The sequence below is a fragment of the Nipponia nippon genome, unplaced genomic scaffold (genome assembly GCF_047370975.1).
Source record: "Nipponia nippon isolate SJK-2023a ecotype South Korea unplaced genomic scaffold, ASM4737097v1 scaffold_1, whole genome shotgun sequence".
NCBI classification, from domain to species: Eukaryota; Metazoa; Chordata; class Aves; order Pelecaniformes; family Threskiornithidae; genus Nipponia; species Nipponia nippon.
In genome coordinates, this window is record NW_028262290.1 from 123,009,631 (window position 1) to 123,037,223 (window position 27,593).

General features: G+C 39.8%; 1 protein-coding gene across 7 annotated transcripts in view; it reads right to left on the reverse strand.

Annotated features, from left to right (window-relative positions):
- RBMS3 (RNA binding motif single stranded interacting protein 3) overlaps positions 1 to 27,593 on the reverse strand; it is a 720,325-nt gene that overhangs the window by 325,182 nt on the left and 367,550 nt on the right. For all 7 annotated transcript variants that reach the window (XM_087770865.1, XM_087770854.1, XM_087770845.1 and 4 more), the window contains one exon: positions 6,135 to 6,193. In XM_087770865.1, the coding sequence (XP_087626991.1) occupies positions 6,135 to 6,193 (59 nt within the window). The remainder of the gene's footprint in view (positions 1 to 6,134; positions 6,194 to 27,593) is intronic.

A 27,593-nucleotide genomic window follows, 5' to 3' on the forward strand; every position in this document is an offset into this window, starting at 1 on the left:
CATAGACTTGCTTCGTGTTGCTAGTCACAACCAAATTGTGCCATCTCAAGTATAATAGGAATAGGAATTAATAAAGTGAAAATGTGTAATTTCATATGATCACAAATAACCTTTAGTCTTCATAGAATATGTGCAAAAAAAATTACTTTCTAAAATTTAAAGTTACGAAAGTATTTTGTCTAACATACACACCAAGGTATATCTACTATATGCTTATAAGCTTTATTTATCAGAACACCAGAGCAGAAGCCTCCAGCTCATTAAGCTCCAATGCATGAGGGTACTTAGGGATGCTGGTGAACTTAAGCAGATGAGTAGCACCACTGACACAAGGCAGGACAGACTCCTTTTGGGAGATAGGAAGCACCACTTTATCATGCCATTCCAATTATCTCCAACACTTATAGTGAGCCTCCAGTTATCCCATTTTTGTTACACAAATAAACTCTCAATTTATAAAATAGGTCATGGTAAATTTTAATTCCTGGTCTAAAAACAGCAAGGCAACTGGAGAAATAAAATTGTATGTGATATATGGTGGGTTAACAGGGATGACCTCATGGCATTTTTTTACCATAAACGCACCACAATCCTAATGACTGCATATCTGCATCCCCAGTTTTTGTCTTTTAAAAATTAATAGATCATTGCTAACATTTCTCAACAAGGAAAATGTCATAATGAAATATTAACATTATAAATAGAGTCTCTATAGTTCCTCTCATCATGTTAGGCACATTTCTCTCCTAAGACAAACACTGCTATTCAACAAATCAAGTCACACATGGTTTGAAAAAATATACATAAAATGAAGAATATGCAGTTGAAGTGTTTGTCTCCTACACGTTACTGTGATTCATAGGTTTTATTTATTAAAAAAAAACTCCCACAGGTGGGATTTTGGACTTTAAGTCATTCTCCTGTGCTTATCTTCTAAGGTCCTAGCAAAATGCTCAAAATCATATGAGCTCCTGATTAAACTAGGAAGTAAATCTGCATGCATGCAATTAAAGTGTCTGCAAGGGCAGATGCAGATGACAGTAATTCATACGCTAAGAAATGGGCTTGTGTATTTGGCAGATTAACTGTTCTGTATTCCATTGCTATGAGGTATGGAAACTGTACTGTGAAACACCCATTACTCATTCCCTCGGCTCTAAGCACGTAGGTCTATCAAAGGCAAGCCAGTCTGGAGAGGGCGGGGGGTGAGGGCTGGAAAGAGAAGAGTCTACACGTTTCAGATCAACGCTTCTCTTGAATGGTTTCTTTTATTTCATTTCCCCTACTTTTTAAATTAGCAAATACAGTAGACCCAGAAGGGAAATGCGCAAGGGGGAGAGGGAAAGAGGGGAGGGAAAGGGAAAAAACAAAAGCAGCCAAAACTCTCCGACTTGTTCATTAGGGTTTTTGTGTTTGAACATCTGAATGAATCATGTGTCTGGTTTTCATTATTCTCCATATGTGATTGTTCCCTGCTTTGTTCAGTGATTTCTGGCCATTTTGTCATGACTGTGCTTATTTTGTTTTATATATTGTTCTATTACAGGGTGACTGTTGCTTCTCCTCTGCCTCACTTAGCAGTTATGCCACCAACAAAGAGCAATCTGAAAATGAGAGGTTACGTCAAAAGGTTTCCCTAGTGAACTCCCTTGCAGCATATATGATTACTTCAGACCCGACTGCTTAATTCATACCAGGGAGAAACCCTCAGATAACACTGTTCCTTAGCACTACAGGAATGTAGTGGGTATCCTTCTAAAAATCTGAGGAATACTGGAGAATGACTTAAAGTCCCTTGCAGAGTGTTTTCCTCATTTTTCCAAGAGGAAACCTAACACTGCTTGCTAAGCAGTAACCTAGTTTAACAGATCTGCTCTTACATGGGGTATTTGAAATAAGTTCTTTACTACATTAACTATTTTCCACTTTCAGCTCTACTCTATATCTTGGTCAACACACAAATGATGCCGAAATAGATTCTGAAATCTCCAATCATGTGGTAACTTCTTCTATCATCTCCGTCAATTTAATCCACCCTACTGCATTGGATACACATCACAGGACGATGTGTTCGTTTAACAAGATACCTTCTAGTGAGATCCAGAAGACTGGAAAGGAGCAAACAAATTGCCTGGGTTTTTTTGCTTTTTGCTGTTGTTAGGTTTTTTGGTTTTGTTTTTAAAAAGGAATGGATGTAGGCCCCAGTGTATTAGAGAGACTTTATATTTCTGGAAAAATCTTAGAGCAAATAGCCATATAAATCCAATCACAGACCCTGAAAGGTAACAGGTGATTAGTACCATGCAGCATGGATTTAGCAAGAATAAATAATATCACATCATACTTCCATCTAGAAGTAGGTAACTAGACTTATAGATAGGAAAGTACTATATATTTTAGTTAAACCTTGGTTGTCTCTCGTAACTGGAGCAGATGGGAGAAATATGATCTAGCTAAAACTGCTGTGATGTAGGTGCCAAACTGATTAGCAGATCCAATTTAAAAAAGAAGTTCTCAACAGCTCAGTGTTGCACTATCTGGTGTAGTGAGAGGGTTTCCTCAAAAGTCTTCCCCGGGTTTGTTATTATTCAGTCTTTTCCAAATTATCTTGTCCAGTGGATTAGAGAAATCATTTATTAACTGTGAAGAGGATACTAAAGAGGTAAGTGCTGCAAGCACTGTGGAGAGTTAAGATTTGAGAATAATCTTAGCAAATTAAGGAGTAGCCGGGAAAAAAATAGGATAAAATTCAATACAGACAAATGAAAAGTTCTAGCCTCAGGAGGGAATAATCAACAGCACAGAGCAAAGCTCACAATACGGAATGCCTGGCTGGCAGCAGTGCTGGAGAAAAGAGTAACAGAACTGGGGGCTGCAGAGAATCTCTCAGCATAAATCAGCACTGCTGTTCTCATGCACCACCCTGTGCCTCAGAAATGTATCTATATTTTAAATACAAATAGTTATTTACATGGATATATCAACAAAGAGGAGAGTCGTCATCACAAAGACAAATTAAATAACCTCTCCACATTATTGAAAATGGTAAGATTTAGGCCGTCTGACATCCTCTGCCCGGCTCTAAGGACTTCAAGTAAGAAGTGAGCTAATTAGAGAGAGACCAGTGAAGTACAATATAATCAGAAACTTAAAATAAATTGCCTTTAAGGAAAAAGTGAAAGGACGAGTGTTTCGACTAAGGAAAAGATGACAGACATATAGCAGTCTTCAAATATATATGTTTGCTGCAAAGACGAAAGGAATAAACTGTTCTGCATGTCCACTGGGGATAAGAAAAGAAGCAATAGGCTTAAATTGCATCAAGGGAGATTTGGGTTAGACATTAGAAAACGCTTCATTATAGTGAGGAGAGGGAGCAGTATCACAGATTGCCTGAGGAGCTTGAGGAATCTCTACCGCTGGAGGCCTTTGAGTGCAGGTTACAGAAACATCCCTCAGCACCGGGTTAGAGCTGATCCTGCCCCAAGGCAGAGGAATGGACCAGCTGACCTCTTCAGGTCTCTTCCACCTCTGATTCCTGGGAAGCTTTTTTTTTTTTTTTTTTTTTTTGGCAGCTTTACTGAAGAGGAAGGAAATTGTACCCAGCATTTAAACCAGCAAAACGTCTATTATTTTTATGCCACGAAGCATACTGTTAATAAATCCAATTATGTTTACGATCTTTTAATGGCACCACTTATGTCATAAAGATCCATCTTTGAAAATACAAATAAATATCTCTGCCCTACAGTGTAATACAACAGCGTGAAAGCAAACTTTTACAAAATTCCAAATCACTGTTATATGGCCCCCACTGCAATAATCTCAAAGCTAACTACAACATAAAGAACACCAAATCTAGATGTTTTTCTTTCTCAAAATTTGACCATTCATATTCTTTACAATCTTTTCACTTCACATTTTGTGTCTCGCAAACAGGTTCACTCCTTTCCTTGTTTACCGCTGGCAATGGGAACAAAATCCTCATCACATGGCATGACATTTGTGGAGTGGTTACCCATCAAATATGCATTTAAAAACAAAACAAAAAGTTAAGAACAATCATCGAGCACGCTTCCCCCAGATTCTCTCCACCAACCTTTAGGCACTCAGCTGAAGCATCTACACTGACAACACAGTGGTCTCAGACAACCAAGATCAGCAGAGAAAAAATATATTTCTCTCTCCCATGGACTTCATCTCATTAGTCAATATACAGCCCAGTTCAAATCCAACTCCATCTGCTTGATTTGTGTTGCCGTTTCAGATGCACAAATTTCAGAAAAAAGATGAAAAAAGGATGGAGTTGACACATGAGAGAACAGAAAACCCCTCAAGTCTTGTATGGTAGTGGGAAAGGAGACAAGGACCTACATGTCCCTGTCACCAAAGGAAAGTCTTAGTTGGAGTGTAAGATAGTGAAGAGTGGCCCCAGGGTAACCCCAGCCTACCTGATCACAGACTTCCTATTCCTCATCCCTCACATCAGCAGCTCAGACCCCTCCACCTCTCCAAGGCCTAAGCCCCAACTCCTTCCTGCCCCAGAGCCCTATCCCCAAGTGCTCCTACCCCAAAGCCCTTCTTATCCCATCGCAGCACTCCTCCTCCTCCTTGTTAAACCAGTTCAGAGCCCATTCAATCTGCTCAGCCCCTTTGTAGCCCCATCGTGCTGCAAGTTCCCCTCTCCGTACAGCTCCCCACCCTACACCTTGCCTCCGAAACTCAAATCTCCTGGCCATGCAGCAGCCAGCGTCAGGCACGTCCATCACCTCCTGGCTTTGAAACTGCAGCACTCACCTCTGTGCACCCCCAGCCACCCTGCCAGGGCTTTCTCAACTTGGCCCAGCCCGTCTTCCTTCGAGGGTATTCCTTCATAATACAATAAAAAAAAAAAAAACAAACCAAACAAAACAAAACAAAAACCCCCAAACTAAACAGGTTTTGCTCCTGGTGTAATATTCAAAGAAATACAGACAGAGCCATGTTATCAGAAGTCTGCTGGAAGAGTGCTCCAAAGAAAGGGAAAGCACGTCCAGGCGAAAACAAATGCATGGCAGTGCCACTTCTGATGATGGCCCACGACCGATCAGGTTGGTGGAGTTTTCTAAGACTAGAACTGCAGTCTTCCAGCTTACTTTTCTTTCGAATGGCTAACGAATGCTGTTGTGGCAGGCAATAAGTAAAGGCACACACTTCTACAAACAGCAAGAACATCTTTGGTACAGATAGCAGGATTTTGCCCCATCTCATAATTTCCCCACATGTCTTCCTCTGCTCCTTCTCTTCATACCCTATCTGGCCACACATGTGATATTCCTGTACTGCAGTGTTTTTTCTTTTTACCAACTCATATAGATATGCTGCCCAGAATGTGCTTCTTACCAGAAGAACCCACTCTAGATCTTATTACTCCAAAAGGATTCTGTATACCACTAGTGTAAAGTTACAGTCATTTCAAAGCAGAGCTTCTCCCCCATAGACTTGATGGCTCTTCAGACTACTAAATGAATAACAGTTCTAGTCCTGAGATACTACTAGACATGTTAGTCAATATTTATGTCGGCAAATATAGCTATACACAGATACATGAAACATGCTGTATTTCACTGAAAAAATGTTTTCGTACATTAGCAGACAAATTAAGAACGCAAAACTGGAAGAGGAATCATTTTTATATCTTGGTATCACAACTTGTGGATCTATTTGTGCCAAAGAATATTTTCTTCTTCCAATAGTATAGGCCAAGACTTCACAAAAATAGAAGAATTAAACCAGGTTTTGCTTGGGAAACTTTTCCCAAAGGTTTCTCATTTTTATATAGGAAATCAATTTGCATCACTGATGATATCATTCAAATCAGACAGCACTATGTGGTTAGAAGGTAATTTACTTTTCTGCCGAAGCAATTTGATACTTGTTCTGATTTGTGATTTTCATTTTGTTTGTTAATGAAAAAAATTAATGAGCAATGTTACTGGAAACACAACTCAAAGCTTTGGCATTATTAAATATGTTTGTAATATACCGTACATTATGTTGATTGCACAGTTGGAGCCAAAGCCTTAGCAGTCAAGCCACCAGTCAATCATTCAAACAGACAATGAACTCTCACAGGGTGGACATTTTGCACGTACCTTTGCATTGATTTGTGTTTTTGTCAAGAATTGCCTTTGTGGATACAATTTTCCCATACCTATGGAGAAAACAAAAAACAGAAATATATGTTATTATATTTTAATAATGTACATAGTTATTCTTGCACACATATAACACATATACTAGGAAGAGATCTAGTGCTCTTACAAAATGTTTTCCTGATCTTCCTGGAGAGGTTCCCGCTGCCACTGCAGTTCAACAAACACCTTTTGAGTTCACCTGAAAAGCACTGGTCGTTTGACACACCCTGGCCACCTCTGGTCACTGTGCTGCACTGCCAGCATAAATGCTGATTCTAGTAAGAATTTTAGGACATCAGCACTAGTAAAGAGGTTTTTTGGTTAAATTAAATAGATTTGCTTACAAATATTTTTTTCATTTTTAGCTGCCAAACAAGGTTTGCTTTAATACAGATGGACCAGCTTCCTCCAGGATTCACAAAAATGCAGGAGGTATGGTCATTTTTATATATGCATGCACACACAACTGTGCTCATGTGTGCATCCACGCCTGTGCATATACACTCTAAACTTCTGGTTTAGGTAAACAGAAGCTTTGAGGTTTAGGTGCATCTCCTAGCTCTTTCCAAGATGAATGTTAATACTTAGTTGAATTTATGTTGCCTCCCATAGATAGCACAGCACTGCACCGCAACTTGCTAGACTTAGTATGATGAAGAGGGAATTTGGGCAGCTACAAATTGGTGCATTAAGCAACTAGACTGTAAAACAGGTATCTGTCTTTACCTCACAGAGGTTAAGACTAAAAATGCAGACTTAATAGTAAGTATTGCAAAAATCCGGTGAAAGATCACAGAAGACGGCCATTTATGGCTGCATATAAGACTTCAGGAGAATAAGGAAAATAATTTTATTTCTCAAGTCACTGATATGTCTTGGTCTCTGCTTCACTGAAGAGAACTTCCTCTAAAATGTCCTTTTCCAGACTTTTTAAAAAAGCATTACTGGTACTCTGATAGATTGGGCTTTCATTTGGTAGGCTTTTCCGTGGAACACAAACTTTGCCATCAATGAAGGACTTATTACTATAAAAGATTATAATAAAATTCTATCTTCTAATGGCAAAGCAATACCCATGGAAAATAAACAACAGTTCATCCATTAGAAACCATTGAAATGTATGGCAGACCAATTTTTATTTGGTTGATCTTTATTAACAACGATATACATTTGGTGTCAGTGACTTCTACTTGAAGTCCAGAAACCAGGATGTGGAAGACCTTGCTGCAATTTCCTTCTCTGCCTCAGGAGAAAACCCATGTCTCCTACTATACAGAAAAGGACTGTAAGCTAAGGGCAGCTAGAGCACTGTACTATATATTCAAGGCCATGCTCTTCTCTGTCCTACCAGACATGGGTAGGACATGTAAACATACCCAGTAAACCAGAAAAAAATAGTGAAAAAAAGACAAAAAGACAAAAAAAAAAGACAGGGAGCCGAAGAGGGAATGGTACTACCACTCACAGGGAAAAAGGGACCTTTGGGTTTCAGTCTGGGACCCAGAAGACACTTAAATACCTCATGAAGGGGGAGCAGCACCAACAGGAAAGACCGGGAACAGACTACCTACATATATCCTTTGGTACCAGCAAAGAAGATCTGAGGCAATTCTGTACCTGAAGAAGTTCTGAGCTGAAGTTTCCACACTGTGAGTGACATGCAACCACTCAGCTTTATCTAAAGGCCACTGTCTCTCCATCTCTCTTTACTCTGTTTTCATGACTGATGCAAAGTGAGACTTTCCATTTTCACTGTTTTTCCTTTCCCTAAGAACCCACAAAAGCATTTGTTTCCATTTGACTTTCACTTTGGGGAGGAAAAACATGCTTTGTTTTGTTTTATTTCTGACTGAAACCAGTCAGAAGGAGGGCAAACTGACCTGAAGGCGTTAACAGTTTGTGGAATCTAAGTTGAGCCCCAATTCAGCCATCTTTTAGGAACAAAAAACCAACCAAACAACAACAACAAAAAAAAAAATCGCACAAGCCTTCCTCCCCTCCACACATCCTCTTTTTCTTGCTGGCTCTGCAGACAGGCAGGATTTTGTGCTCTGAAGGCAGGCGTAATCCATTGTATGCTCACCATGATGGGTACATGGGCAGGTAGATGTGGGTCTCTTTTGCCATAGCTGGCTCCACTCCAAACACATATACGTAACAAATTTAACTTTAACCATGAGATCACATGCTTTTCTAACCTCAGGTGTTTCCAGAATTGGGACCTTTATACTCACTTATGTTCCACTTAATTTTATAATTCTTCATGGTAATACCTGAAGTTGACTTTGGCCTTGAAGACATCTTAAGAAGGCAAAGCCAAATTCTCTGCCAGTGTGATTTATGGTTGTACAGTGGGCCAACTTACCCAGCAGGAAATTTGGCCCATGTGGTGCATCTTCATTTATTTAAAGTATAATGCATGAAAAACATGTAAAAACATGCCTATCTCGTACTGTAAAGGGCCTCTGACAGATATATGGAAAAAGAATCCAACAAAAATCAGCGGCTAACCCACAACAACCTCAAATAAAACACAACCCCTACCTAAACTTCCGCCAACAAAAACTAACACCCAGCCTCCATTTCAGCCCAGCCACTCCTAATGAATTGATATGTTGTTTCATTCAAGTCACGTGAGAGCTAAAAGTTAACATTTCTTGCCAGCAGAGACAGGCATTTGTGGTTCCACTGCTTTTATTACAGATTTCCCAGAGTTATTTGCTACATACTGTGATCCTGCAAACACTTAGTTACACTAGAGATTTTACACACAGAAGTAATTCTGTTCAGTTCAGAAAAGGTTTCCTCCAGCACGTAAAGTTACGTGAACACCTTCACATTTGCAAAAACAGACATCAGAGCGGTAAGAGGCTCCACAACAACAAACATTGTTATAGGCAATTAGCCATATGCAGGCGATTTAGTCTACTGCTATAAACCTCGAGCACTACCACAAGAAAGTAATTGGAATTAATTTGGACACTGTTTTCCTAAATATTTCAAGTAATTATTTTACAGTCATCAGAACATCAGTTCTGATGAAGAATGTTAGCTTGTGTGCTGCATGAAATCAGGAAGGTATTTTGTTTCTACAAATGTAGTCTTATTTCTTTCTTGCACGTGTGGAGAGCAGTATCAAGTTATGTCTCCTCTCCAAAGTTGTTTGGCTTTCTGTTTGTGTGACCTTTAATTGTGATTTGACCCACTCAGAAGTACCAAAAATGTATTTGTCAATGGAAACGCCCACGGAAATAAGGATAAAGTGCATCACAAGAGTGGGCCTCTTGTTTTCTTGTATTTAAATGGAAACTACTACAAAATTCAACAGCCTGCACACCTCTGTTCTACAAACTACTGATATCATTAATGTAAAAAATACTAAGTATGGTTTGTTTGTCATGAGAAAACATGAGCACTGTTTAATTTCCTCCTGAGTTATGGTGCACAGAGGTATTCTTCCTAAGATTTTGAATAAAAAATTCCGGTCAGAAAAAGATAATTGTGGAATTGAGTTCATCTCAATGCCTTATTACCAACCCTTCAACATAATGACTGTATCATTACTGCATCGCAGTATCCAAGGGGATAGATGCAATGAATCTGTGAGATGGCTACGTCAAGAATGTGTCTACTGAACATCTGAAATGAAACCACTATTCTAAAGATCTCCAGACACACAACGTGTTGTTTGTCATTACATTCTTCTCAAAGTGTTATCTAAATGCATAGTAAGCACAAATAAAATTATTTACAGGCTTTTTAAAAATCCTTTTAATCCCTTATATTCAATTATGCTTTTAATGTTTTTCCTTGTAATAATTTTCATTTAAAACCAGGTGGTCAGATATTTGAAAGAGCTTCCATGCCAGGAGCAGCTACACAGAGTAGGATTTCAGCTCATTAAAGAAGGACCCGTGCAGTTAGACGGTGACGAGTTGTCTTCATTGTTTCTCTTAATACATAAAGACTGCCAAGAATATTATAAGGTTTAAAAACTGCAGAAAGCGGTACTTCCCCAGAACGGAGAGCTACTTGTGGAACTCATTGCCACAGCCTGCGCTGATTCCCCACAGAGCGCATCTCTACAAAAAACTATTAGACAACTTCTAGGATGGAAAATCTGTCACAAAATTAAAAGCAAAGACACATTTGTGGCCCTGGAAGTCACATACTGACAGAAACTGGGAGAGGATACCAGAGTAGTATCATCGCACGTTGTCCCTGTTTTAACATCAGGCACATCAGCTGCCGAAACAAATTCCTGTCTGACCCAGCCCAGCCATTCTTACATTCCAAGAGAACATAAATTTGGGAGCAGAAATACCTTCTTTACAATCATAAACATTTCTACCTTCTCTTGTCTGTATCGGTTTGGGGTGAAACTGATCAAGTCATCTGATATCCACTATTAAAATTACAAAGGTCACTTAAAAACACCTCACATAAAATGGTGGGAACACACACCGTGTCACACGGAGGGCAGGACTAAGGGAAGACCTCACGGTGCTGTGCATAGATAAACAATCTCCCTGCTTAGCCCCGGCTACAGAGGTATGTCAAAAAACACTCTCAAGAGCCCCGTCCCATCGCACCCCACATTTTCTGACTACTCAGCAGACTGAGAAAAGATGCAAGCAATGCAGAATAAACCCTTAACGTACATCAAAGTTGCAGTATCAATAGATCATTTCAAGAGCTTGCAGGCAGGCGGTCGATCAGCACTTACTGCAGACAAAGCTCGACCCAGTCGTTCCCGGGAAGTTATTTGATAACTGCTGTTAAAATGGAGATAGCTCCTGAAGGAAGCACTTCAGCTGCAAGTGACACCACTTGCAAGATGCGGGAACCTTTCCCACAGCCCACACCGACCCCAAATTGACGGGAATTTGCCGTCTCACAGCACACAAAGGATTCGAGCAATTTCTGCTTCTGCCTGAGGCAAGCTGGGGGTGCAGGGGAAGGCAAGTGGGTGACCAGGGTTATGAGGGAACAGAGATTCAGCCGGGGACTAGCTCAAGGCAGAGGAACCGGGCACGACCCACCCCACCGCTGGCAGGCAATACGCCACGGTGAGAACCGTGCTGAGGGACGGCCACCACCAAGAGCCGCTGGGTCAAAGAAGGGGTTTGCTGGGAGACCAGTCTGGTCAGGGCCACTCAAACTTTTCAGCTTTTCCACGGCATTACAGAAAACAAAAGCCTCTGCGATAGTTACATCTTATTCTGTCCTTCAAGCCAGCCTTTGGGCTGGCCGCAGCTAGTCCTGTAATGCAAAACAGCCATCGGACCGGACAGGCCAAGTCTCTCACCACTCGCCTGACTCGGTGCTACACGCACGCTGCTATCCTCATCTACAAGGTGATAGGTGCACAGACTTGTACAAAACACAGCTTTTGCCCAAGCCCAGTTACTGCTTGTATGTTTTAAATAAACATGAAACTTGTGATTTAAACCCAAGTAACCGGGGTGCAGAATTCTTCCTTGCTTAGTTAAACCAATGGAGTTACCATGCAATTTCCAAGTTAAGAGCTTAATAATTACATCCCCAGCATTAGGGTTCACTCAAGGCCTCACGCATTGCTCAGAGCACAATTCACCCAACTGAAAACAGTCTGCGTTTCTGGGCATTTAGGTAATATATGCTTTTATCTCGGGAACTTTTGTACTGGGATGAATTTGACCAACAGTAATTGGATTTAGATAAGCAACTCTGAGGCTCTTTCATTCTTGTGAATTAATATATAAATAGCATAACTGGGTTTACTTTGTTTAAAGCAGACTCTATTAGGAAAATCATGGATTGGGGGGGGGGGGGGGGAAGCCTACATTATGAAAGCCTGAAGTACAGAAGGAACCGCTGCTGCGTTTCTTGGAGAGATGCTATTCCTGTAATACACTCCCACCGAACCGAAGACATCCAAATACACAGAAAAGGGAAATTCACTCAGAAAGAAAGTTCTGATTTGTATGATCATTTCTGAGCATTTAATCTACTTTTTACATAATTTTTTCTCAAAAATACAACACATTACTATTCTATCCATTAACAAAGATTGAGCTGCTTTGTTGTTCTTTCTCTGTATATTAAAAAAAGGAAAAGTTAAGATTAAACTCTTTTATTCACATAAAAATACAACAACAAAATTCATGCCATTCAGAGCACCTTTTATTTTCACAGACCAGTGTGTGGCTTGGGGAACAAACAGAAGGAGGTAGTTGCAGGGAACCTACAGTGTACTGGCTTAACAAGACCGTACTTCTGGAAGAGTTTAACATTCAGCTCCTCTGTCTTCTCTACTTACTTCAGTCTGGCTGTCAAGTTTACAAAAATCATTCCTTTGTTAAATGTAATACAAGTTAGTACAGCAATTCAGAGTAACAATTTGTCCAAGAGTTGCAAAAACACCACAGAAAAAGGGAGGGGGGCCTCTTAAATCCTTCAGTCGTACATCTAAAACAGCCCTGGACTTTCAGAAGGGCTCCTGAGCCATTAGTACTGAATTCTGTAAGGGCAGGTATTGCTCAGCAATTTTGAAACTCAGACCATGTATTTCTGTTCCTAGCAATGCAGTCAGGAGCCCAGTTTTAAGCAGAGTAATGAATACTGTAGCATCTATGAGAAGCAAATTTTCAAGAGAATGCAAGCTGATGAACTACTGAAAGAATGTATGCATATTCAACAATATCTTCTGGTACAGATATTTCCTACTAAGGGTGTAGTGATTTGACTCATACATGGGCCTGTTATTCACCATAACGTCATGTCCACTGAAAACATACTTTTCAGAAGTATGAGAAAAAAGCTACAAAAAACATAAAATAACTATATACACATGCCTATGAACACTATTAGTGCATTAGACAAATAAAACCCAAGATCGTAACTTGAATAGCACTACGTTAGGAGGAAAGAACCTAAAAGGCTATTTCAGATTATGGATCATGCCATTTACTTTACACTGCATTTACAGATCATACTCAGAAATCCTGCTTTTCAGAAGACGCAAGCACCATATAGTTCAAATCATGGGGCTCTAATACAGTCATGGAGCAGCTGTATTAGATCCTTTGGTGCTCTTTTATTGAAGAATATGGAAAACTTGGTAGTTTTAGTGAAGTTTGCTTCTTGTAAAATTTCAACAACCTAGGGTAGAGAACACTGTAAATAAACCCCTTAAAATGTGTGTAGAAACACCTACAACCAAAAAAATCCCTCTGCTGTTAAAATGCTTGCTTTCCTTTCCAGTGTCCCTAAAATCTACTGCTATTAAAGCACAGGAATGCATCTCGCCTTCATCTTCATTAAAACGACAGAAGCGTCTCACATTCAAGTTAGAAATATATTTACAAGACAATGCAGATATTTACCAAGAAAGAGAGCGCAATATTTCCTATTCAAACTAATCTGCATTCATATACTTAAACATTATATGCACATTCACTTCTGGAAAAATAGTCCCATTTGAAAGCGTACAGGCTCTGGAGACTTACTGTAATTGTTTTCAGTACTTGGGAAATTAAGCCAGGTAAAACAGAAGTTAAAGTAAATGAAATTTACACAGATACTAAATTTCTGGAAATACAAAGAACTTGAACTTTCAGACCTGTAAGTAGTATATCACTTCAGTAGTTCAAAGGTAACTTTTCCTGTAGCCTTGTTCCTTTCCTTGCCAAAATAAAAGAAAGATTCTTTGTCTGCATGTAAATGAAATTAAGTGGCTTGATCCAACACTTGCAGAAATCAAAGGAAGTTTTTTCATTGCCTTCAGTAGGTACAAGCTCAAATCCTATTCACAGCACTTATAATAAGGCTACAGATTTGTCACACTCTTGATACCCAAGACAGAATAAAATACCACTTACTAAAGTGGCACTCCCCATAAAAGCCTGACATTTTACAGTGTCTTTTCCCAGTTTGCTGCAAGTAAGACACTTGGCTCTTAGCTGCAGTTTTTATTCTAAACGCGGCTTATTCTGAATTAGTGCTATATGTTATATTCATATTACACCATATGTTTGAATATTGAAGCTGTTTAAGACTATGTAAAACATGATTACATTATTGTATATCATATTTAAATTAAAATTCTGACATTTATATTTTTGCTTTGCTAGAAAGCTATGTTTTTCCCCTCACAGTTCTGCCATGACAAATAACCAGTGTTAATAATTAATTAGCAAAATATTCTACAGTTGCTAAATTAAGTATGGAAAACTAAATTCATGCACAAATTAATAACTATGATTTCATGCAGAACACTTCAGTCCTTCTTCAGGGCCATCATTAAATCTTCAACTACTAATTATTCCATATTTGCAAGAATTCAGATGTCTTAAAAAAATAAAATGCAACTTTTGTTTGCAGACACTCAGCAGTGCCACTAAATTTTCTGTATAATGATAGGATGCATTATTGGGAAGACAGCTTAGGGATCTGAAACCCTTCACAGAATGAGATGTGGTTTACTGTAGCCTGAAACAAATGATAATGCCAGGCATACTCTAATTTTCAAAGAAGGGGGTTGGGAGGTTAAAAAAAAAAAAAAAAAAAATCCCAAACCTACCTTTTCTACTATAAAGACATTGCTCATCAACACTGGAAGCAAAAATGAAGCAGATCTTCAAACTTGAAGAATCTCCTCTACCCAACAATTCAATTACCTCAGATACTGTGGAAATAACCCTCCCCAACATATCATTCCTGTGTGTAGAATTTATTTACCTTGTATGTTCTTGCATGCTGTGCTGTCTTGTATCCGATTTCTCATTCAGAGTCTTGCTTACTTACGGAGGATTCATTGTTAAATTACAGTTGGTATGAACCAGCATGCCAGCATACCACGATATTAATCTCTAAAGTATTCCATCATTTAACAATAGCCTCATTATTCAAGGGAACTCTGAGCATTCGGTTTGTGCAGATTTTCTGACATTTCACTACAACAATTTACTCTTAAAAGAATTCAATGACTGCAACATATTGTAAAATATATACACATATATATGTCTCAATCGGATGGTTCCTCTCCAGTAACAGCCAAGAAAAGAAAAGGAATTAAAAAGAAAAGGAATTAAAGAAAAAAGCAAGAACTCCAGCTACCACCAGGGACCGTGAACTCAAACTGATAATTTAAAGCTAGAGCATTTTATAGAGTTCACACAGTGGCCATTTGAATCAAACGTGTGAGTGAGACTTCTTGAGTTCACAGAGCTCCCATTTCAGTATTTACAAATTAGAAAAATCCAGGTACTTGGGATGTCTTTGGAAACAACGTAGTTTTGAGAGGAACTGTTTCTTAAGATTTTTACATTGCAAAATGCGTATTTCAGGAACTACATCACAGAATTGCTTCTTTTTCTTCAATATATTTATTTTAATCCTTTTATTTCCAGAGCTGGAATGTCACAGTTGCATTCATTTTCCAAAGGCCGAACTTTGACAAAAGTGGGGCAGAGGAGCACATTTTTCTCTGCCTGAAATTTTCAAAGAGAAACAACAAGAGCATGGATTTCGACTTTTATAATTACATGGACAAAAACTCATGCTGCTTGCCCAGTACTGGGACAGAATACTTTTGGTTTTGAGTTTCTTTGAATTTTATTTAACTCCACCAAATATATTTTTAAAAGCAAAGATTTTTTTAGTCCATTTATTTGCTCAACTCTGTAACATAAAAACAGTCTCAGGAGAGGGTGTGGAAATGGATTCAATAAGATACACGTCCACGATATTTTTAAATACTCATGCACGTGTACAACTTCAGGCATGTTAAGAAGCCCAGTTGAACTTAAACAGGACGATCTACATTTCTCAAGGTCCTCAAGCATCTTTGTAGGCTCATAAATTAATGTGCTTGCTTGGTGTGGGAAGTCATCCCTACAGCCCCAATACAGTAAACAGACTTACACAGGACACGCAAGTGCATGCTTCCAGTCAGCGAGTGCTTTGCTTTCCTCAGTGCAAAGCCTGTAACTACTACAGTAATTAGTTTTAAGAGGACAAATCTGTTCTTGCTGGTAACTCACCACAACTCCCAGGCCAGGGTCCCAAAACAGGTATTCTCCAAAACCTTCTCTTAAGTGGTACCTTTGTCAACAATAAAATTCAAACTAGGTGAAGCTGCCCGGCATGCAATATAGATAAATAATTTATGAATAGTGTGTTAATTTTTTTATTTTTTCAAAATGCTTTAAAAACCTGCAAGTAAATATAGCATTAAATGAAAAGTCACCTTTTACAAAAACACATTTACAGGTTTAAAAAGATATTTAGTTTAGAGCCCTTGTCTCTCATGTAAATAATTCCTCGTTCTTTATTGTCCCAAAGAAAGGCAGACATTATTCAACATATTAGCCTCACTCTGTCAGACTGGTAAATATCTTTGGAGAGGCAGGGCTTATTAAAAACTGCACTTTGGATCACGCTCTTGGTTTCCAAAAACGCAGTGCCCTCCTCCTGGCTCCAATGGGCTGTCCCAATTTACACCAACGGAGCAGCTGCCTCATTATTTTCTGTCTTTGAGCACTGAAGTTACACTTTAAGATAACATCAAGGGGCAGGGAATATGGCATAATTAGCACGTCTTGTAACTCTCCGCTCATCAGTCAGCACTTCTGCGAACCTATGAGCCTAAGACAAACAAAATCTTAGTCAAACAAAAACTCCTCACTCAGGCTTTGTGCCAGGTGCTCTCTCTGGACACCTTGGCCGTGAGTCTCCTACAGAAGAAAAGCCAACGTTGGCAATTGCTGTGCTCTGCTGTGGTTCAGCTTGCACCCAGACACAGCCAACGTGGACCAGGCAGGGGTTAGATAAGCCACAGGATTCACTAAATAAATACACAGTTTATATACTCAGTGTCTTCTGTCCTTAAAAGGACACTTGGTTGGTCCTGCCAGGCAGAACCCTCGATGGAGAGCTATGAAAAAAGATGTGCTATGTAACCCGTCTTTTCTGAAATGTACATGGGCAGATCTGGAGGAAGGAGCAAGAATTTAAATATTTTATGTTTCTGCTGAGAAATTTTACCCCAGGAATGAAAGACTCATTGAAAAACACAGTGAGCACATCTTGAAATCTGATCAGTAACACTGGATTTGGAAGCAAATTAGCTTCAGTAGTTTGGGAGCCCTCAAGAAGAGTCTTTTGTATATTGCTGGCTTCAGGTGCCTTCAAATAAACTAATTAAATAAGATACGATCCTCAAACCAGTGGAAAAACCGAGACCTCATTCTGAGTACCAGGCATACTTTGAGAGAGAGAGAGAACTGTGATTCACTGGGACAAACCCACAATTCTTCCTGTAACGGGCCAAGGAGTACAATACTGACAATTCCTGTTGCTCATTAATACACCAAAAAGTGACGAAATTAACTTTTGGTATTAAAAAATAACTAGAAAATAAGTATGTTTGAGATATCCTTTTATTTTGGTTATATATTTTGAGCCTTTGTGATAGACTCAGGTTGTATTTTCATGCCTCTCTTTACAGCCATAAAGGAGAGAAACCTACATTTTTTTTAACAACTGAAAGCTGAGATTCCCATCTTATCACATGCCTCAGGATCTAAAGGTTTAAGAAACAAATATTGTGAACCTCGCAATAAACTTCTGAGGGTTGGCAACACCAAGGGCAACATCTTCATCAAATATTAGTGAACATCCTCTGCTAGGGAAAAAACACTGCTTGGCAGTTGCATGTTTTGGGTCCCAGAAAACAACCTCGCAAAGAAAAAAAAAATAACAACAATGAACAAATCCACTCTGTGTTCTATTCCCAGCTTTATATAAAGAGCTGGATTTAAAGACTCATGAAAATCCCCGTACTGACACCCCTCACTTTACTACTGCTATCATACACATAAATGGCAAGTATATCCTATATAGATAAATTATATTCCAGCAGCCAAAATATAATCTGCCAAATGTGCTGGGTTTAAAAAATTAGTTACACAAAAATTACAATGATCACCTCTAGCAACAAGCAGACTGCTTTTTGAACATCCCATCAGAAGCAATGAAAGCACAAAACCAATGTAAAAAGGACACAGTCAGTCTTCATGGAGTCAAAGACACATTCTACAAGAAACAGAGTTATAGTCTGCAAATTTTTGCAACTATGAACAACTGAATTCATACTCTGGACAGTCCTCAATACACCCAATGGCCAATTCTCATAAACCAAGCACTTGTAGTATTAGGCTATGTATTTACGCATCCCTGAAACATCTTGTTCATCAACAGCATTTGCACCCTTTCCTCCCACTTACTCAGACCATGAGAGTTTCTGACCCTTTCCCTTTCTGCTGTTCAAGAAAGTAAGTTCTCAAAAGACCAACATCTTGAATAAGAAGCCAAAGCAAAAGAAAAGGTCTGCTCCAGCTATTAATTTCCCAGATCCCTCTGCCCTTCGCTTTCTTTGGGCTTGCTCCAGAGACCACTGAGACCAAGAGAAAGACCTATGGATTTCCCGTTCCACAATTTCTGAGAGCCGTTAAATGTTACTCTACATGCAACATTTCGTTTTGTAAGACAATTTCCTAAGTTCAGACTTCAGTTTCTTTTTGATTCCCACATTCTCAGGACAACAGCTCCTTTGTTCAAGCTTCCATGTTTATGGGAATGTTATCTTATCTCTGGTTTAGCCTGTCACATTGAGCTGAGTCAGAAAAGAATCATCCTCTTGTTTGAGATTTAAAGATTTATATCTGCTTACATTTTTAAGATACATAAACATACAAACATACTTACAAAGTCTAAGCAAATTTACTCCTATTAGAGCTGTTATCTGAATGACGATATTTAACACCAGTTACAATTTAGTTCCCTTATCTCCCCTGTGAAGTATTTTTTTCAAAATCTGTTATGAGAGTAAAATGACAGCATCCTAGGGAAGGCAAGCTTTCTCCACCCTGTCTGCAAGGAAGCAGCAAGGTTGGAGCAGCAAGGTTTAAGCAGCAGAAAATCAGCAGAAAAGAAGAGAGGGAAGCAAACCATTACGGGGGGCGACGGGGGACACACACACTTTCATAGCCACTGGGCCACCCAAAGTTGAGAGAGACAGTGTCACAGTGAAATTCTGTGATTCAGAGAAGACACAGAAACATGTAAGAGTGGAGAATGGCAGAAGAGAATGACCCTAGCCTGAATTCCCAACTACACCCGTACACGGTGAGGAACCCAAGGACCTGTCCACGCCACAGTCACACCAGTTCTGCATGAGAGCATGGAGCTACCTCAGCTAGCTTTAACCTAGTCCCAGGTTTCACTGCATGGCTCTAAAACCCAGAAGCATCCACAATATAGATGCTCCTTCAGGAAGTTGAATGCACAGTACTGATGCAGTTCTGCATGTTTGTTCTCCATCTAAAAGAAAAATGCACTTTAAAAAAGAATCACCATTTGTCCAAACCCCAGGCAGTCTTCTCCCCAACCTCCCCATGTGCCCCATCCCAGAGCTTCTCCAGAAGGCCATTCTCTCTCCCATCTCTAAGATTAGCACGTTCAAGACTTTCTCAATTTTGACAGGGGGGAGGGGGAAATCCACCTATGAACAGAAAGCCTTTTGAGTCTTCCCTCACTTTTGAAGCTTTTGTATTTTTTTAATCCCTGCTCTGCCAATTTTGTATCCCCTTCCCCCCACCTCCTCTTCAGTGGAAATTTTCTACTCTTTACAAGCTCGGCTCTCTGCAGAAAATTGATTTCCCCTAGGATACAGCCATCCTACTGTTCTATGCATGGTCATTAACGACCATCCTGTTCACCACAGAGACAGACACGGTGGCACTCCTCCCCAGCTCCTTAGCACAGAAAGCACACAGGGGGAAAATCAGAACAACCTCAGAGCTTAACCATACCAAGAGCTCATCATCTCCAGAAAATACCATATAAAATCTCCAAATGAGCTATTATGAGAGCAACATAATTCTTGCTGGCTTCTGTCACTCTTTACTTCCACCGCACTAGACTAAAATTTTTAAATCTCTCCCCAACAATGACCATCATGTAGTTCCCTCTCTCCCAGAGCCACATGGGAATGAACTCTAAATCAGATGTGACTTGAGGTCGTGTTGGTTTTACTTGGGCACTGGTCTCAAGGTATTCAAGGACAGAATGCATTTCAGCACAGCCTGCAAAACCTGCCTGAAGATGTAAGAAAATATCTGGCTGCTGCACTTTTTGCTGTTTTAGCTACTTTGCAAGCAGGCAACCTGCTGGCTTCACCATCTCTGGGAGATCTGCAATCTCATATTTGATTGCAGTGAAGTCCCATCCTTGGAGTGACAGACAATTCTTCCCTTAGCTCTTGCTTGGCTCTGATGCCAATAGATAAAATAAAGCAATTGTACTCACAAAGCAGCTTAAGCCTTCTCTATAAACATTTTGTGCATAGACTGTAAATGGACTCCCTGCTCCTCCTTGACCCAAGGGGTCCCTGCAAGAAATTCACCTTTTCCCTGCTGGTACAGGGAGATACAATGGAGGACTGGAAGCTACGAGGAAGAAGATGGGGTAGTCAACACCCTTTCTTCCATTTCCAACTAAGGATTTTTATGTGATGAAGCTAATCATCTTTACTGAGTTGCATTACTAGTTTCAGCAGGACCAAAAATGAGGAAAAATATTACCAAGGCCCAAAGATGGGCATAGGGCTTTTTTTTTTTTTTTTCCTCCAGTGTAATTCAGCTTAGTTCCAGAGACTTTACCTCAAATCAATAGGAGCGGTGTCTTTAAATCAAAAGGTAAATTTAAAACAAAACAAAATCTTTTTAGTGACTATTGAACAGAAAAAAAAAAAAACCAACCTAAAAATTAATTCTGAAACTGGGAGAGGGACTTAGCTACCGAACTGCAACTTCGTCTGAAAAAAGTCAACACAGTTAATGCCTGATGCAGCACTTCAGAAATGCTGGGATGGGTAAACTGCCCAAGCCAAGAAATTCATATTTAAAGCTCACATTGTTCAGCTACGCTCTGTAACTTGTGCCAGGATTTCTTTATATAAGTCTCACTAATGTTGGCTGATGTTAGCCGAGGAAATCCTCCGCAGACAAACAGGACAATCCACCCCACTGTAGGTTCCATAAAAATCACACGCTCTATGGAAATTTCCAAATACCTCGGCACAATATGGGTGAGTTAAGGATAAAGTTTCAAGCCTGAAGTCCATAATTTCCTGTCTTTTGCTAGTCTACACAGCTCTTTAATGTTATGTTAATATCATTTTTGTTGGTGTGATTGAATTACCCGCCGCTCTTGATGCCAGCATTAGTGGATTTCTGTGTAATAGGAGAGCATGCTTTACTGCACATACTGTTACTAAATACCATTAAGCAGACCAGCTGCAGACCTCCTGATAGCAGGACTGGAGGGCTACCTTGTTAGAAGGCAACGAGCACTTTACTGCTGGCACACAGCCTGCATCCTGCGAGCCTGCAGCATGTTGAGCTTGCCTCGATGTCCCCACCAGACAGCCTGCCACAGCAGGTCCCCTGGCTGAAAAAAGTGCCCAGCCTTGGGAGTCTGCTGACAGTGCCGAGATCCCTCTCATGAGCTCAACATCCCAGGTCCTATGCAGTGCTGCCGTGACTTGGCAGTCTGAAAAGATAGAGATGTATTTGCTTGGCGACATTTCGACTCCAGGTGCAATAGAGGGCTGCTAAATTCTCCGCTGAGAGCGTGCCTCACACACTGGTGACAGCTACTAACTAGTGGTGCAGTCCTTTACAAATCCCTTTCAGGAGTCTTTGCGGAGAGATTAAAATGCCACGTGTACATGAGTTGTAACAATTCTAGGGCGGCCTCCGAAGGGAGATTTAACACAAGCTTTCTCATCAATATCCTTGCACTGCTAACCAGCACCTACTAAGCAAATGATGAGCCTGACTACTGTGCAGAAATATCCCTCTTTAGAGGAGGATTGCATTAGGGAAGAAAACAGGGTGGGGGTGAATGGAAAAAAGAATGAGGGAGGACAAGAAATTTAAGTCTGTTCCACGTAGTTGGCTCAGTACACACTAAACTGTACTGAGAGACAACATCATCCAAGGAGTTGCAATGTATTCTAGTCACTCTTCTTGCCACTCTGACCCACCTCTTCCTCACCATGAAATGCCTCATGCTGGCTGGTAGAGCTATACTTACCCAGCACCAGTGGGAGATTCAGCTGCTAGCGCTCACCTAACAGCAGCCCCATGTCCCCAGTGTACCATAGGAACAGCATGGCAGGGACACAGCAGGGACAAGCAATATGGTCTTGTGATTCAGAGAGATTCTTGTTTCTCTATATCTAAGTGTAGTAAGAACCAACAAACAAATGCAGGAACCTAACATGAACTAATAATTGCAAATCCATCTTACAACAAAGCCAGGTTTTTCTTACCACTCACTGAAAAATAGAGATGAAACAACTAGAAGTCCTAAAAGTACTGATAGTATTTAATAGCTGTATCATTATAGCTTGTCTCCCACATCTCTAAGACCTGCAATCAATCACATCTTTAGTCCAATTCTTATGTTAGGCAACGAGCAAAATCTTGGCATGAATATACTGCCCTGCTTTGATTTAAACGCCACCAATGACTTGGTCATATTCCACTTTGTTCCACTGTAGCCATCAGTTTCCCTTTCCATTTAGAAGCAATTGCTTTGAGTTCATTTTATGCTGAGAGTCAAGAGATTGCCCTATATGAATCCTTCAGCTCCTTGAACTGGCTGTATGTTTGTATATGTGACAAGAATTCATTTGTGATGCAGTTCATAAGGTACTTAATAAACTTTGTATTGAAATATTTGCACTAAATTATTGTAGAGTAATTGAAAAACTTCACAGCCATACTCCATTTCAATGACAATCCTAAATCTGGTGTTCATTTAAGTAAAGCAGCGGGGACAAGAAGCATTAAAGATGAGTAGAGAAATTAAGTTCTACAAAATTAAGTTAGGTGTGGCTTAGATCCTAATTCCTTACTTTTTAAAATAAAGCTTCAAGGGTGCTGCAGTTTTCTCATCATATGGGGATTTGTTACTCAAAGCAAGGATGGACAGACATCTGATTTACAATTAAAGGTAATTAAAACCTCAGAGGTGGAGAGATGAGCTTCTGTTTCTGACATAGTGCCAGTGCACTGTGATCCTCACAGAGCACACACTGCACCTCCTTACACTCCTGCTAGGACACCATGGATGCTTTTGAGCATCATTTCTCCTGCTTAAGAACATTGATGCAGTGATACATTTCATCCACTTCAGGACACACACAAACAGATATGGCTACATAAACTATATATGTAATAACAAATCTCCATAACCATGAAAAGGAAATTACTTCTAACCTCAAATAATTAGTTTTAAAAACATTTAAATGACCCCTGCAGTCCTTGATGAAATTATCCAAAGGCTGGAGAAAACTGTCTATAATCAGAAACTTAAACAGCTCCATCTATTTTGATTATCAAAGAAAAAAGTCTGAAAAGTGACTTGATTATAGTCCGTAAGTACATCTGGGAGGAGGATGGGGAGAGAAGGAGAGAATCTGAAGGGTCCTTAATCTGATTACACCAAGAACCAACAGGTAAAAATCAACACCAGAAAGTTGATTTGGAAGTCAGTCAGAAATTCTGACCAGGGAACGCAGTTAACAGGAACAAACTATTAGCAACAGCAGTAGGTTTGCTGTTGCTTTCATATCTTCAGATCCAGAGTGCGTGCTTTTTCTGGAACGCATTCTTTACATCAAAATAAATTGCTATATTCAGTCCAGGAGAAAATAAGGGAAATTTAAGGACCTGAATCAACCAGAAAATAACAATAGACCATCCCTTGGTCTCTTCTGGATCTTAAATTTTATCAATCTGTGAATTATTTTATCCCTTTTAATTACTAGTTCCCTACTATAAAGAAGCTAAAAAGTTAGTGTTCTTCCTGAATCAGTGAATTACAGAAAATAATTGAAGTTTCATAATTGGATTATAACCCCGTGAGTATATGGAAATGCTGAACTGTGAAGCTGAAGTAAGGAAAGCGTGTCTGGTTGGTGTTTTGGTTTTGGTTTTTTTTTGGTTGTTTTTTTTTTTATGTGATCACCAGGCAGTAATAGCCATAAATGCTGCACTTATTACCTGTATTACACTGAAACAATAACATGGCTGTGATCCTGCAATAACTGCTATTTGAACAGACTGCTGTGCTTCCATGAAGCTTATATGAGGCCGGGTGTCTGCTGGCAGAGAGCTTATTTCAGAATAGGACCTATATTTCCACATTGCTGTTACCTTCATTATTTTATTTGGGGTTGCCCCCAGAGATGTGGCTAGGTACTTTCCAAGAGAATCAGAATCCAGAGGTCGCCACTCTCCCTAGAGCTCATGATGGGGGCACAGAAAATACATGCCCAAAGAAAGAGAAAGCCTTTTTAGATCTCTGTCAGATCAACATCTTTTAAAGATTAGGCTGAAAACGTTCCATCTTTCCTGTCTCTATTTTACAATCAGGCAGACAAAACTTCTGACGTAGTTGCAAAAATTCTAAGAAATTCCTTCTCTAGCAAACATCATTTAAAAAAATAAAGACTTTTTAGTTTTTAACACAAATCTAGCAGCAGCGCTTGTCGCACAAATAATTCTGGGAAGTTACCAAATACTTGGAATGAAGAACATTGCATGCTGCATAGCACAGAGCTCTTGTCGATGCTTGTTTGGAACGGTATGGGAAAGTCTAGCAGCTGAACACAATGACATTTTTGTTTTCGTGCTGATAATATTCAATAGCTTTGCCACCAAAGCTGGCCTGCCACTTCCTCTTGTATAGAAATTACAGGCATGCTCTAAGGTTCTTGCCATTAGCTGGAAGCAGTGCCCAGGTTATTCCTGTTTCAGGGGTGGGGGGGTGTTATTAAGCATAGCTGGTATTGTTTCCTTCCAACAAAGCTTTAGGACAATGTATTTCTCAAACAGATCAGAACATTATCTGCGTCATACCTTCTAGAGAAAGCTTACAGAAACATTTCTGCTACACAAATGTCAGAACATGAACAGTGTGTCTCCATCCTCTTCCAAAAGTCAGTGACTCTTGAGTATAAACCATATCCTGGCCGGACAATATCCTACTTTCTTCTCTGCTCTCCGCGCATGTAATGCAGCCATTGATTCTGCTCTCCCACTGCTGCCATCAATTGTCAAAGGACAAGAGATCAGAAAGACCCACTGAACTTGACACCACAGAATTTAGGAGAGCAGGTATCAAAAATGCAAACAAATCTAAAAGACATGGATGAGCTTCAAAACAGAAGAACCAAACATAAACAGAACTTTCATTGTCACTATTCCGATTAAAAAAACCCACAATGACTCAAAGGACAGCAGTGAAGGAACCTTTGTCAAACCATCAGCCTATCAATCAGCCTCCCCACTGGAAAGCAGAAACTGAGCATCACAGTTTTACAGAACACCTTGAGGGGCTGGAAAATTCATACTGTCGAGTCCCATGGTCGTGAAGGCCCTTTCACAGAGCAACACCCACATTACAAAACCAGGCATTTGTCTGACAGACGTGCACTGTACAGAGCCTGTCTGTCCTTTGGACAGTTTTTGGCCATGAGCTTTTTCAGACTCTTAAATGCTTACATCAATAAGGGGACGATAGCCTCGTGGACGGATGGTGATGCCACGGTTGACTGGCTGCACACAAAGTATGCTAGAGAAGTGGAGAAAGAAAGAGGACAAGGAAAGACTGGAAACACGCACATCTCGGAACAGGTCAGAAGTAGCTCATTAAGTGCGTTTGCCCTCTTTCTATCTCAACACCCCTCCTGCACAGTAAGCAAAACAAGTGGCTGTTTCAGTCATGCCCTTCACATCACTACACAGAAGACTCAATATTTCTGTTATGAGCTCTCCGGTTTGTTGTGGTTCCCCCCCCCCCCCAAGGACTTTAATTAAAATTCATCAGAAGAAATGTTTTCAGCAGCAGTGTCTGAGAACACTGCCTCCTCCCCTATCTTCCATTAAATCAGGTTCATCCAACTTGAAAGGAGATGAGAAACTCTCACTGACACTCTGTCACACTCCAGTGAAAAGACGGGCACATTCAAAACAGGGAAGAGTGCAGGTGCTCATTTATTACTTTACGCAGATTATTTTTCTGCCTTTCTTCCTGACAATGGGAACGTTCACATCCCAGATGGAGCTCTCTGTAGTGCTGTGGGCATTTGCTGACCTAGAGTTTTCTTTTCCCTGATGGAAGACACTAGGTAAGAAAAGGATCAGTTCATTGCCTACTGGGGCAACTTAAATGTTTGTTTTTAACTATGGAAGACATTTGGAAATTATTTTAATGAGGAATGAATATACAAATATTTTTTTAATGATATCAGGTAAAGGAGAAAAAAAAACCTGTGCACATCCATGTCCACATTTACACACTGCAAAGATGTAATGTTTATATAGCTGAGTGCAAAACTGCAAATCAACTGATTTCAGAAACCAAGATCTCACTCACATGAAATACAAGTTCACTACCTTGTACCAATTCAGACCCAGAGAGCAACACCATAATGTTTCTAACAGCATTAATAAGGACCATCACTATGAAGATGTCTTCAATGCTAGAAATAAAAATCATGTTCACAGCATTAAGTTCTTCTGCTTTTATGTCTACTTTATGCATCCCGAATGTTCATCATTTGGTTCCCAATCAAAGGCATTTTGACTTAAAAGTATTAACCTGAAATTAATTTTTTTTTTCCCTTTCCTGCCTCTCTCAATAAACTTTTAGGAAAAGTCCCTGATACAATGAACTTGAGAAGAATACAGATTTCTCCAAGCTAACCCATCAGTGTGTTTTTCTCTGGTCTGAACAGACACATTAACAAATGAGAGGAACAAACTCATGTAATTCCTTCATTGCTTTGAATCAGCGTATTAAGTACAGCAGGACACCTTTGCTGTGCTTGGCCCAACAGTACACCCTTCTTGGGGCTTTGCTTTCCCAATTTAACTTGGAATAACAATGCAAATCTAGGGGGTTTTGGAGGGTTTTTTTATTCCCCCCAAGTGTGGGCATTTATTTGGTTCCCATGAAGACTGATCTCTGCAGCAGACTTCAGAGCCATTCACAGTTCTCACATTACCAGGGTACACCAAACCAAAACATCCACAAAGATTTAAGCAGGAACTACTCTATATGATGCCACATGGTTCCTATATGAGCTAATCCCACCGAACGAGCACTCTCACCTTCATGCCCTTTCAGTCTCTGCTATATCACAGAACAACGCTGTCAGCTGATATTAATTACAGGAGAGATGTAGATTATGTGGTTCTGTTTGAATTAATACTGAAGCCACAGTACACCTTCCTTTAACATACACAAGGTTACAGAACGCAGTAAATTCCTTTATATCTCCAAAGATTACTTCTT